The sequence below is a fragment of the Myripristis murdjan genome, chromosome 6 (assembly GCF_902150065.1).
Source record: "Myripristis murdjan chromosome 6, fMyrMur1.1, whole genome shotgun sequence".
In the NCBI taxonomy this organism is placed as follows: Eukaryota; Metazoa; Chordata; class Actinopteri; order Holocentriformes; family Holocentridae; genus Myripristis; species Myripristis murdjan.
The window spans coordinates 31346117-31359291 of record NC_043985.1 but is presented as its reverse complement, the minus strand read 5'-3'; the positions used below and the strand labels follow the sequence as shown (position 1 = coordinate 31359291).

General features: G+C 43.9%; 1 protein-coding gene across 2 annotated transcripts in view; it reads right to left on the bottom strand.

Moving 5' to 3' along the window:
• The window catches only part of siah1 (siah E3 ubiquitin protein ligase 1), a 35704-nt gene that overhangs the window by 11824 nt on the left and 10705 nt on the right, over positions 1 to 13175 (bottom strand). For both annotated transcript variants that reach the window (XM_030053568.1, XM_030053569.1), the window contains exon 2: positions 2765 to 2808. Coding sequence is in view for 1 of the 2 variants with exons in the window: in XM_030053569.1 (XP_029909429.1) it covers positions 2765 to 2774 (10 nt within the window). In the remaining variant the exon portion in view is untranslated. The remainder of the gene's footprint in view (positions 1 to 2764; positions 2809 to 13175) is intronic.

Genomic DNA, 13175 nt, shown 5'->3' with positions numbered 1-13175 from the left:
TGTATTGTGTGATATTCTATGTTGCTTACTGTGTATGTATGTATGCTCTTAACCACATATGCTTAACATACTCTTTTTTTTTTTTTTTAACCCTGCTATGTCCTTGTTCAGCCCTGCTAAATGTTTTGTCCTGTCTAACTTGTATGTGCCTTGGCCAACTCATGTTTTATCTTTTAAATGTATTTTTAATTTCAGGAAGCCGTGTATCACATCTTGGCACGGGGACTACAGATGAAAATTAGCCTTCTGGCGTATTTACAATTGTTTTTGTTCTATTAATATGCACTGTCCCTTGATTAAATAAACTAAACTCAACTAAATACTCTGACCAGCAGCCCAAAACAGACTAAAGACATCACTTTGGACTCTGTCTCATCACTTCTCATGAGACTGTCATTTGACTCTTCACAGAGTGTTTAATCGCTTAACTGAGAGAAAAAAAGAAAAAAAAATGAGCAGATTAATGCAGCACTAAAGCATTTTCCCATTTTGTTTCGGAGGCTAACTGTTTCATACATAGATAAATGGCTTTAAACAAGTTGTTTGTACGCACTAAATTAATTTACGCTGGCTAACATCAGAGCTGGAATACGTTTCTGACGGTACACGGAGCTAGAGGAAGCATGCAGGGGGTTAAAAAGGCAGCATCACATTTTCAAAACACGGCAGCTAGGAAGCAACACCTTCAAGATAACAGCAAAAAGACAGACGTGGGCCTTTTTGTTGCCAACCGTCAGATTCGTAAAACCTTTAACGGTCCATTGAATTTATGGTTTACAAGGCGTATGGGGTCTTGGTTTTAAGAGTGTGGAGAGCGGAGAGAAACAGTAGCTCATTAGAGATGATCCCTCCCCGGAGAGCCTTTATACATACACCGAAGAAAAAAAAAATTACACACATTTTTACTTGGGAATGGCTCCCACATGCTGAGGCAGGAAAAGGGAGCAGGAGAAAGTGTGAGAGGAAGTCCAAAAACAAAACAGCAGAACAAAAAGAGTGACAGAGGGCAGCGGGCACATTGTTCTGAGAATCATGGCCGGGCTGGAGAGACAGCTAACCAGGCAGAGAGAGAGAATACAGTGTTCTCTTCTGGAGAAGAGGATGGCAGAGAGAGAGAGAGAGAGAGAGAGAGAGAGAGAGAGAGAGAGAGAGAGAGAGAGAGAGAGAAAAGCCAGCTGGGGACACAGTCTTGTGTTTTCAGGAGGAGCTGAATGGAGGCAGAGAGAAAGGCCCGAGCGTTTACTGGAGCTTTCTCTGTTCGGCCGAGTGGGAGCTGCAGCCGACGCCGATGTTCTTGGTTGATTCAGATTCGACTTTTTTTGTTGTTTTTCCCATTCATAGCGTTTTCTGGTGATCAGAAAATGTACTGGCACACGTTTTATCATATTCAGCAGAGTCATACATAACATTTTTAACCCCCTGAACCCCAAACCCGCCGGCGGGATAGAAAGACATGTATTTTTTTTTTTTTAAAAAATCGCCAAAATTCAATCGTTTATCATAGCTGGAAGCTTTAAAAACCTATTTTTTCGTCGGAATTTGAATTTTCCGACGGTCCCTGAATGCAACATGTCCGACTTCGGTTTAGCGGTAGAAAAAAGGACGAAACTAAGCCTAAAAAAGTGATTTTCATTCCAATCATTTTATTATACATGCTTCATTCGACAATTTGCCAAAAAATAGTCGTTTACTCAATCCAGATCGTTCAAAAAACAGAAAATCGGTCTTCAGCGGATCTGAGACATCTTGATTGATTCAGGTGAGCCCAACAGTCGCGTGACAAAAATTCACTGAATTTCAGTGTGTAGGTAACAGTAGTAACATGGAAGGGCGCAAGGCAGTAAAAACGCCTAAGTTTATACAGGTTGGAAAAATGTTAATATTTCAGGAAATACATCATGTGAAGCCCTACTTTTTCTTCCTGGATCAGTGACACTTGTGGGCACCTGAAAAAATGTTCTGTACATTTATTCCAGTTTTTCTCGATTTTTGTAAAATAAATTGTCAAAAAAAAAAATCAGTTTACCTTTTTTATTTTTTTATTATTTATGGCACTATAACTCTTTCATACTGTGTGAAAGACATTTTTGAATGGCTTCAGGTGATAGCCACAGCTGTGCTGTTTCCATAGAGGTGCAGCAGAAAAACAAGCCCACAGTGAGCCAAAATGTGAGGGGAGCAGGAAACACCCAAAAACTGCTTGGGGTTCAGAGGGTTAAGCATCTAAAATCTGAAATTTATCAAGACACCTACAGAGAGATTGTAATTACCACCTGCATGTCAAAATGCTGATCCAGAGTACATTGCTGCCGTGTGTCCTTGTCGGATTAATGAAGAAAATACTGTTAACCTACTTCTTTAGATTTAAACAATAAAGAATGTAAACAGGTAAATGCTTCAAGAGTTGATCAAAGATTAATTCAGCTTTCAGAGGGCAGGCCTAAACTCTATGCCAAGGAACTAGGTAGGTTTTCAAGCCAAAGCCTAAATGAAGAAGTGGAAAGCAGAGGAAGAGGGCGATGGAAGTGTTTTCACACAGCGCTGTGTGTGTGTGCTGCGGGAGCCGGGGACGCTCCTCGGCGCTGCGTTAGTGGAACATACTGGAAGTCACAGCGCTGCATACAGGAAACAGAACGGGGGCTTTGGCTCTGACACGCGGGACCAAGACAGAGAGCGAGACAAGAAAAACAGGAGGAAGGGCGACTGAACGAGCTCATGTGCTGCAAGGAGAACAAACACAACAGGCAAAACCATGAATACACACCTTCGTCCATAAGGCTCTCTTCTTCTCTTGAAATGTGGGGACCTCTGAAAGAGAAACAGAGAGGAAAAAACACGGTAAACAAACACCACATTGTCAGAGAATCGCATAAACACAAAAGGTCAAAAGATCTGTGAGCCTCCAAGACGAAGACACGGAGGGCCCTGACCTCGGTGACTGGAGACAAACACAATCTGGGATTAAAACCACTTTGACAGGAATGAACAAAACTGTTGGTAGTTTTGTGGAAACTGCAAAACATTTGTTATTCTGCATGACTTTCTGAGCCGCAATACGATACTACCATGATACTTTAGCCAAGATGTGGTAGTATTTCGATTTTAAACATTTTGCAATATGCTGAGTGTTGTGATAACACGTATTGCTACATATCGGGATTTATTACCTTTACTGCAAATTATTTTCCTTCTGTTTTGCCATTCTGTTCATCTCAATTCAATCATTTTTATTGCAGCAAAATGGGACTGTCAAGCAGACAGACTGATCAACTCTGTCATAAAAATCTCTCATTAATGTTGCATTGATAATAGGATATACAATATAGATACTTGGCAACTGTGTATCGATACAATTTTGCCACACAAAATACCATGACACTACGCTGTATTGATATTTCCCCCCCGGCCCCGATCAGAGAGATATAAACAAGCATATCAGAGACGAGAGCATTACAGCGCACACAGAGAGGCTTCAGAGCCGCCGGCTTATTTATGTGTTTAATATTTCTTTGGTGGGAGAATCAACACGTCGGAGTGAGAAACACGTTCTGCCTGCGGGCTTTTCTCAGGTTCACCAGGTTCCAGCTGTTTGCCGGGAGTCACGTGACTTCACAGCCGTGTGCAGGTCTTATCGCTACACCACCGACTGTATGATTTTTAAAAAAGGTGGGATTTACATTTACACCTACTCATGCCTCATACATTTTCATATGATATTTCATCGCAGGCTTTCAGAATACTTATCAGCACACCGTTTTATGAAAAATTACAGGCCGAGATGTGGCTCAGATGAAATTACACGGCTTAATCAAAATCAGAAAGTGTTGTGCAGCCTCGAGTATTCCTCGGGTAAAACCCAAAAAAAAGGACTCGTGATGTGTGTGAGCCTGCTGAGGTCAGTTCACACGTACAGCAGCTCTAATGTCCGCCGTGACATTATCTCATTTTCTACAGCAGTCATCCCTCAGCTGCGCCTGAAGATCATAATGGAGCAGGAAGGGCGCTGCCCATCCAAGTTCAATTACACACAGACACACACAGAGAGGAGCACTCTCTTACTACTCTGCTAATGCAAAACACATTAGACCACAGATAGAAAAACACATTGATTCCCGCCCCGCTGCCAGTTTCCTCCCCACTGTTTTCCCAGCACTGCCTCTACATATTTCATGAAGTTGATGAGGCTCCATCCATGTTCAAGTCTGCCTCTTAACTACTGTTTCAGAGCCACAATATGCTGATGCGAGCCCTGTTTTAACCGTGCAGACCCGCCTGCAGTCACCGGCAGCCTGACGAGCGTGTTCAAGGCTCTCACTCTACGGGAAGGACATTATTGATCCAACAGCAAAAAAGGCATTTTCTCTCTGGTAACTTACTGCACATCACCGTGTAGTTTGGAATTTGTGCCTTTAGGTTTTTCTCATACCCTCACTGTAGCTGGGTTCCCATCCACCTATTTTTATTTGCATTTTCAGAAATTGCGGGAAAAAAAAAAAAACTTGGATGGCAACGCCAGAAATTTGAAAAACGGCTGAAAATTTGCAAAAAAAAAATGTTTACGCTTGGAGGGGGTGGATTTCTCAGCGTATCGATAAAAGAAAATGCGACTTTTTGCTGTGGAAACAGGTTTTGTGAATAAACGATGACTGGACCGGATACCACGTCACACTTCTACGCTACAGTCTTATTATTAGTTATTATTATTATCATTATTATTAGTCTCTTATTCCTTATTTAGGATGGTTCGGTACGAAGTTAGCGCTGCCAAAATAGTAAGCAGACTTCAGCAGCAATCTGTCCCTGATCAGCTGTTGAGTGTCAGCTGAGTGTTTGTTGTTGTTGTTCAGTCGACACACAGACGCTGTCTTATGACGTCATCTCACGGCGCACTCTCCTCTCAATAATCGCAAAACAAAACTAATGGAAACAGGCATAAATTCGCATTTTCTTTTGCGCATTTTGACAAAATTCGCTCAAAAATTTCGATATATTTGGATGGAAACCCAGACACATGCATTTCCACCTGATGCTGGGGCAGCTTGCACAGCAGCACTGGAGCAGAAGCATTATAGAGCCCGGGCTCACTCTCTCACACACACACACACACACACACACACACAGGTGTAGGTGATGCACGGTCCGAACAGAAGTCAACTTTGACCAACCTCAACTCAAATGACCCCGCTGACACTTGGCTGCTTCATGTGTCTTCAGGTGATTGGCCGTCAGATAAAAGCCCGAGCAGAAGTGCGTCCAAGATGCTTTCGGATTTCTAAAACCACCTCGAGAGGCGTCTTGAAACGCACTGATTGCAATCAGGCCAAGTGTGAATGCATGAGACCACACGCTGCAGCTGTTATCTATACTCCACCTACGACATCACATCTTCACCTACAACGCTAACCCTGGGGGAGGAGAAGCCCATCTGCATCCACTCACGTAAACAGGAAAACACAAGAGTGGGTGCACCCTGTGTGCTGTCCTGATCTGCCCGGCCCTGAAGCAGGTGGGTGTGGGAGTAAACCACCGAAACTGAATATGAATCGTCAGCCAAAGTTAAACCGCATCAAATCAACAAGGAAGCCGTTATTTAGCTAATAAATGACAATGAAATACCAAAGTACAAACTATCACTGTTATCTCTTGACAGGTTTACTGTGAGGTGTCATAATAACCACAACTATGGGCTAAAGAGTAAAACTGAGCACAACCTCAGGGGACCACAGATTTAATGGAACACTTTAAAATGTCTGTTTTAATGTCAATTTTACACAAAAACATAAAACAATGGAGTGAAATGCTTTTGTATTTTGAGTTATGAGGGGCTAAAAGAGTTGTCCTGAACTCCTGAGGCATTTCAAAGTTATATTCCTTTGACAACTGAGTGCCATTCATCATTTTTTTACTGATTCATACAGAAGGTGGGGTGCCCTCCCTTTTGAAACTACAGAGTCTGCCTGTGATGCACGATGTTGGTCATCCTCTGAGCCACATTCTGCCCAGAACCCACCTCAGAGCCGAGGTAAGCTCCTTCTCTGGCCCCCGTGTCACTTCCTGATGCTGCTACATGAACAAACAACACACGCAAAATATCCATATTTGGATTTACAGAACCGCTTCTGATGTAGTGAACAAAACTGTGCTGCAAGTGGTTTTATCTCAGCCCTACACTGATCAGCAGCACACACACACACACACACACACACACACTATTAGAAAGCCAGTCAAGAAAGACAAACAAAAGATGCTGACATGGCGTTTTCATACACTGTATGTTAGGCATTGCATATTAGAGATCAGACACCAGGTTAAAAGTATATAAAGTATATAAATAAAGTATAGCTATCAAAGAATAACAAGAATAATCAGACATAAAAGCAAACTCTGTTGATTTTCTGTGGTTTTGGCACACAGAAGTTAACACACTGGCCTGGTCTCATGCATCGGTCAGGACGCAGGAGTTTACGTCGGCATTGAGGAAGTGACATCGGTGCGTCTCTATCGTGTGTACCATCAACAGAGGGAGGCCACCACAAACAGCACGTGCATCGCCTTTTTTTTTTTTTTTTTTTAAACAATTCAGCAGAAAAGATGGGCTGACATCGATACGCGTCATCCATTTATTCAAGCAGCTTACGGACGCAGACGTCCAGGGATGACCTGGTGAGTCTGTGATCGGCCCCGGCCTCGTGTGCTCCGGCGAGCGAGACATGGAGGTCAGCTGAGGTTTTCCACATCCATCAGCCTGACATCATAACGCTGGGCTGATGGAGCAGCACATATTTACTGGCACACACCTTGGTGGGGAAACTGATGCGTTTCCATGCACCCACATTCCCAGTTTCCAAACAAATGACTATTTTCTAAAGCAAATTCCCATTAAAATAATGTTGTTGAACTGAGTGTTGCCTGTGTGTTTCATCTTCCAGATGTGCACAGCAAAGCCAGAGAGCACAGCTCCTGTGGAAAACCAGGCTTGAGGAAAGAGAAATAATCAAAAACACTTTGATTAAGCTGCATGGGCTACAGAGCATAAACAAAAAACTAACTACACTTACTTCATGTTGCACTAGTTAATCTGCAGGACGGCGGCATGGGTATACACACAAATTCAGTTCTGATTTGATGTAAATTGTACAGTTGATTATTTATTTATTTATTTATTAAATCCAGTGAGTTGGTAAAATAAATGCTGGCTGGTCAAAAATGAAAAGCCTGCACATAAGCACAGTGAGTCAAACAGAGATAAAGGGGGAGAAGGTGGGCAAGTTCCAGCCTGCCTCGAAAAAACACCAGCACACGCGTCCACACACACACACACACACACACACACACACACACACACACACACACACACACAGTCTCTCAAAGCCGAAGTACGTGCACAAACACCAACAGCATAACAAACAGATGGAAATGGATTCAAGAGAGACAACAACGCTGAATGACTGTTGGACCAAGAGACAGACAGGTGGAAATAAAAGAACAGAGACAAAGAAAGACAGATACACAAAGAGAGAGAGAGAAAGAGAGAGAGAGAGAGAGAGAGAGAGAGAGAGAGAGAGAGAGAGAGAGAGACAGGTGGCAAGGAGGAGAAGGAAAAAGTGCGGGAGAAAAAGATGGAGAGAGCAAGAGAAGGGGGGAGAGAGAGAGAGAGAGAGAGAGAGAGAGAGAGAGAGACATGAGACAGAGGGATGGATAAGCAGAGAGAACAAGGAGGGAGGGGGGGAGGCAGAAAACAAGCGGCGCTTCAACACAAACATGCCATTCTTTGTTCTCAACTCGAGCCCCACTCTTCCCCCGGTCTCCTGGCCACACACACACACACACACACACACACACACACTCTTGCTTATAGCGCCTTCGCTGCACACCCACGATCTCCGACATGCATTTTGTCGCGTGTGCTCCTGCTCGCCGAGCTCCCGGCAGACAAAGTGGCGATTCATCAGCGCGCCGCGTCCAGAGCCACAGCTGGCCTGAGCGCAGGAATTTACGACACTTTACAACAACTTGGCTGCAGCTGCAAGAACAGGCCTGCGTGCGTGCGTGTGTGTGTGTGTGTGTGTGTGTGTGTGTGTCCAAGCGCATGCACGTGCATATATTAAGCCGATGAGAAAGAAGAGAGAAATTTGTCCAAATGCGAGCGCGGGTATTTGTCCTTTAAATCGCGGCCGTTCACCTTTTAGTCCTGTGCACGTTTCATCGCACGAGGGGAGCCAACGAGGGCTGCTGCCGGCTGCCCGCCTGCCTCCGACTTCACTTGGACCGGAGACGCTGAAGCAGAGCGACCACGCAGCCCCTTGCCACCATATTCCTCCGGCCCTCTCCGTAGAAACCAAACAACATTACACAAACAGAGGATCACGTTTCCTCTTCCTCGTGCTGCTCCCCTATGGAAAGATGCGAGATCATGACGGTGGTCCAGGACAAAATAAAGACAAAAAAACAGAGAAAACTGCGTATGCACGGGTAAACAAGCAGAAACTAGTAGAGTCCAAAGGGGACAGGGATGAGACGAGCCTTGTGTTTGTACATCCCTGCAATCCAAAAACATTCCACGAGAAAATGCATCAAACAGCTCCGAGGTCGTCGGGTCACTTGGACCGCCGAGCGCAAGTCTCCCGTCTTGTTAGTGAAGCAGGCGACCGCCAAACTGGGAAAATGAACATCAAGCGAGCTGCTAAGCGCTCAGGCCGCCGTCCAGAGACACGGAGACAGACAGAGAGGAACTGCCACTGGCGTTCCTCTTTCCGCCGAAAAGACAATTTTAGTCAAATCAAGCAGTCTGTCAACGCGCGGCCGACCCGCCGCTCCCCGCCTGCGTCCCCAATCAGCCGCCACAAACCTGCTCGGGGAACATGAGACAGTTCGGCTAAGCCGCGGTGGTTCCCCTCCGCTCCAAAAAAACGGATAATTATCCCTCCACGAGCTCCACTTGTAGAGCACTTGAGGGTTTTCCCGGCGCGAGATCTTTGAGGAAAAAGGTGAGAGTTTTCGGTGCAGCTTCTCGACAGCAACTTCCAACAACCTTTTTCCGCAATTTCAGGTTTTCTCCACTAAATCAGAGTTCCCGCTGCCAAAAAAAAAAAAAAAAAAAGGTCTGGTTGAATGGTTTTCCATGAAAGAAGAAGAAAAAGAAAAAAGAAAAAAGAAAAAAAAAACACTTCTGGTAGGGTGTAATAGAGATGCAAGAGCAATAATCCGGAGAGATTGGAAAACACAGCCCTGCTCTCTCCTGGTCTCCCTGGCGGAGCGACAGGAGGAGGAGGAGGAGGAGGAGGAGGAGGAGGAGGAGCGGTGGAACAGGAGACGGCTGCCGAGCGGGGAACTCCCAAACCAAGAAAGTTAATGCATAAGACGGGCTGACGGCCGCTCTCTCTCTCTCTCTCTCTCTTTTTGTTTTTTGCTCCAGCGACGATCTCACAGCCCCCTGCAGTGTGGTAGGTGTCACTGCCACTGTGTGTGTGTGTGTGTGTGTGTGTGTGAGTGAGAGAGAGAGAGAGAGAGAGAAAGGGAGAGAACGAGAGCGGAGCTGGCATCCAGTGTCGGTCCACACGGAGCATGCTCGCTCACAGCCAGCGTTTCCCCCTTCCTCTCCCCCTCCGTCTTGCAGACTCGCTCTCCGACCACACATCCACTCTCTCTCCACCTCCACACCACATTCTTTCTCTCGTTCACTTGACCTTTACACTCCTTCGTCGCCCCCCCCCAAGCTCTTCTGTCTGCCTTTTTCTTCTGCCCCTCTCCTCGTTTCTTGCTTGCTTGCTTTTTTTTTCCCCCCTCTCTCTGCCCTCAGCCTACATATTTTGCCTCTCGCTCTCTTTCTCCTCGATGGACATTCTCTCTCTACCTCACACTTGTGTTTCTCTCTCTCTCTCTCTGCCTGCCCCCCTCTCCCTCCCTCCCTCCCTCCCTCCCTCCGCCCCACTCTCTGTGGTTGAGCGAGTCTCAGATTTCAGCCTCGTCTGGCTGCAGGCTGTACCACCAGCTGCCCTCGTTGACACCATACCTCACTTTCTCACTGCCTTTTCTTTTCACTCTTTCTTCCTTTCGACTTCCCTCACAATCTGCTGCACCACTGAAGGGGGGAGGGGGGGGGGGGGCGCTATGAATCGCCGACTTGTTTTTTTTTTTTTTTCCCAGACACAATCAGACACTGCTGAAACACAATCAGAGCAATGAAAAGATGGATCTTGCAGCAAAGTTCTGCCATCTAGAAAAAAAAAAAAAAATTTGCACTAATTTTCCCAAAGAGGGGCGTAACGTTTACATGTCAAAACAAGATGACATTTTTTTTTTCTAACTTGGCCCAAAGGGGGGAAACTGCATCTCTGGTGAGTGACGACATGTTTAACTGTTGCCTCGTTACTTTTTTTTTGCTTTCACTTTTTTCGCTTACTCAGGCTTGCCATCTCTGCCACTAACACACACACACACACACACACACACACAGAGCCCTGAGGCAGCCAGGAAAGAGAAGCCCCACGTGAAACCATCCTATCAGCCTGGATCTGTCTGCCTGCAGGAGAGAAAGTGATATCCGGCTTAGAGAGACACCTCGCCACACTTGTGTTACCTCGACACCGCCCGTGCACAACTGTCCTTACTTTATCTGTACTGTAAAGGATGCTGGGACGTAAGCAATCACTTAAATTAACTCCAAGGACACGGTGACTCATTCTGGCCAACCATGCACAAGCACACACACACACATACACACTTTGTCTTAGAGAAAGTAAAAAACGCTACACCAGGAGAATGTGTAACAAAAGGTGTGGATTCGCTGATATCTATTTGACTGGTGTGTGTGTGTGTGTGTGTGTTGACAATGACGGCACACTGACGCAAAAATGATGAAAACATGGGTCCAAAAGTAACAAATACCAAATGAGAGTGTGTTTAATCATTGGCGAGGAAATTACGTAGACCACCCACCACTCATTCACCACTGTGGCCGGAAGGAAAAAAATTTATTTTCTACATGAACTGGGGGAAAGATGCTGTTTTTTTTTTGTTTTTTTTTGCTGACAGTTTTGCAATGGAAACAAACCCAGCTATGTGGAGATTTATTGCAGGAGCCCCCAGGAAAGAAAAAGCAAAACAGCAGACAGAACATTAGGGAGCGCTTCTACCGCCGCACGAAATTTTGGAAACACGTCTGTCGTTTGGTTGTTTGGCCAGTAACGGAGGGGTTTGCCTCTCCTTGTGTCTGCCGATGTGCGTAAAATGCTTGATGCTGAGATATGAATCCGTTCGAAAGTGTGTCTTTTTATTGGCTGCCCTATGACCGCCGTTGCAAAAAAAATATTACATTCATCATCCATAAGAAACAGAAACTTACAATCATTATCCAGGGTTCCTACAGGTTTCTTCAATTTAAATTCAAGTCTTTTTAAGACCTTTTTAAGACCATTTGTATCAAAAATTAATACCTATTTCTCGGCCTATTTCACCACTGTTAAATTCAATTTAGTTTTAGTCTTAGTCTTGTGTCAAATGACTAGTTTTAGTCATATTTAGTCAACTTGTATTCTTTTTTTGTTTAATCACATTTTAGTCGGCGAAAAGTCTTGGCATTTTAGTCTAGTTTTAGCCGAAGAAAATCCAAAGTATTTTAGTCTAGTTTTAGTCAATAGTCTTTTTGTAGTCGTTGACCTGCATCATGTTGGCTTTTTTAAATTTAACAATATGTTAAATTATGATTATTATTTTAAAAATGTAAATTGCTTATCAAACAGACCTAACTATTCAGCTACCAATGAATGAGCAGTAGCCTAGCCTAGTATGCATGTGATAACATAGATTGAAAAATAATCCGAAGTGATACCTCTTCTCTGAATAGACAAGCTTCACCTATGCTTCAGACAGCGCCACACACACGAAATGAAACGCTTGACGAGAAATGCGATATGGAGAAGTTACATACAGAACAAATTTTAAGACCTAGATATCAAAATTCAAGACTTTTTCAAGTCTTTTTAAGGTATTATTTCCAAATTCATAAATTCAATGCTTTTAAGCCTTTTTAAGACCCCGCGGGAACCCTGATAATCATGAATGAGGAAAAGAAATAACTAGCTTGTGTTGAAGATGAAGGTACTATTCCCTTCACACTACAGTTGTCCCTCGCTATAACGCGGTTCACCTTTCGCGGCCTTGCAGTTTCGCGGATTTTTTTAGTGCAATTTTGCATGCTTTTATTGTTTTTTACTGGACTTCTTTTTCAACGAAGGTTTGAACTTTGAGAGTGTTTAAACAGGAGAGAAAAGTGAGAAAACGTTAATGCCTGTCTGAGAAAAGTGTATAAAGTGTGTAGTGAGGGGTTTTACAGCCTTGTATACATCGATGCACACTGGGTTTTTTTTTGTTTTTTTGCACATTGTTTTTTGCACATTGGGTACTTAGATCTTTAGATCTCGAGTGTCAGCTTTTATTCTTTATTTTATATATTCTTTATTTTTTATTATTCTTTATTTTTTATTTTCTTTATTTTTTATTATTCTTTACTTTTTATTTACTTAATCTTGTACTCTGTGGATACTGCTGAAAACTGTGAATTTCCTTTGGGATGAATAAAGTATCTATCTACCTATCTATCTATCTATCTAAAACATCTATAATAATTGTAAAAAATAAAGCTGACTACTTCGTGGATTTCGCCTATTGGTTATTTTTAGAACGTAACTCCCGCGATTAACGAGGGACCACTGTATTCAGATTATTTTTTTTTTTTTTAAATGATTAACTAACGCCAGTATACAACAATTTGGGAACAGGCAAAGCGACTGCCTGCCAAAACTCAACTGTACAGCCAACTGGAGCACACCTTCATGACTGCGTTTTCCAGCAACCAAACACATGTACTGACATCAGGGTGAGCACAGTTAGTCAGTCCAATGTGTTTCTGCACGGCTCGCACAGAGGAAACGCCACTGCCTTTCCAAAACCTTTCCCTTTCAACAGCTGACTGCTCAGTGACGGCACTGAGCTAACGCCAGCTAATGCTAACATTAGCCAATGTCAACGTTTTACTGTAGCTGACTGTCTAATGGTGTTCTCAGATTACATCAACCTCCCAGGAAGAAAGAAAATAACCCTAACCCTTGTGAAAACCTGCTTACAACTTCGATATCATGCTAACAGAGCAAATCTGAGAAAACTCGACTGTCCCA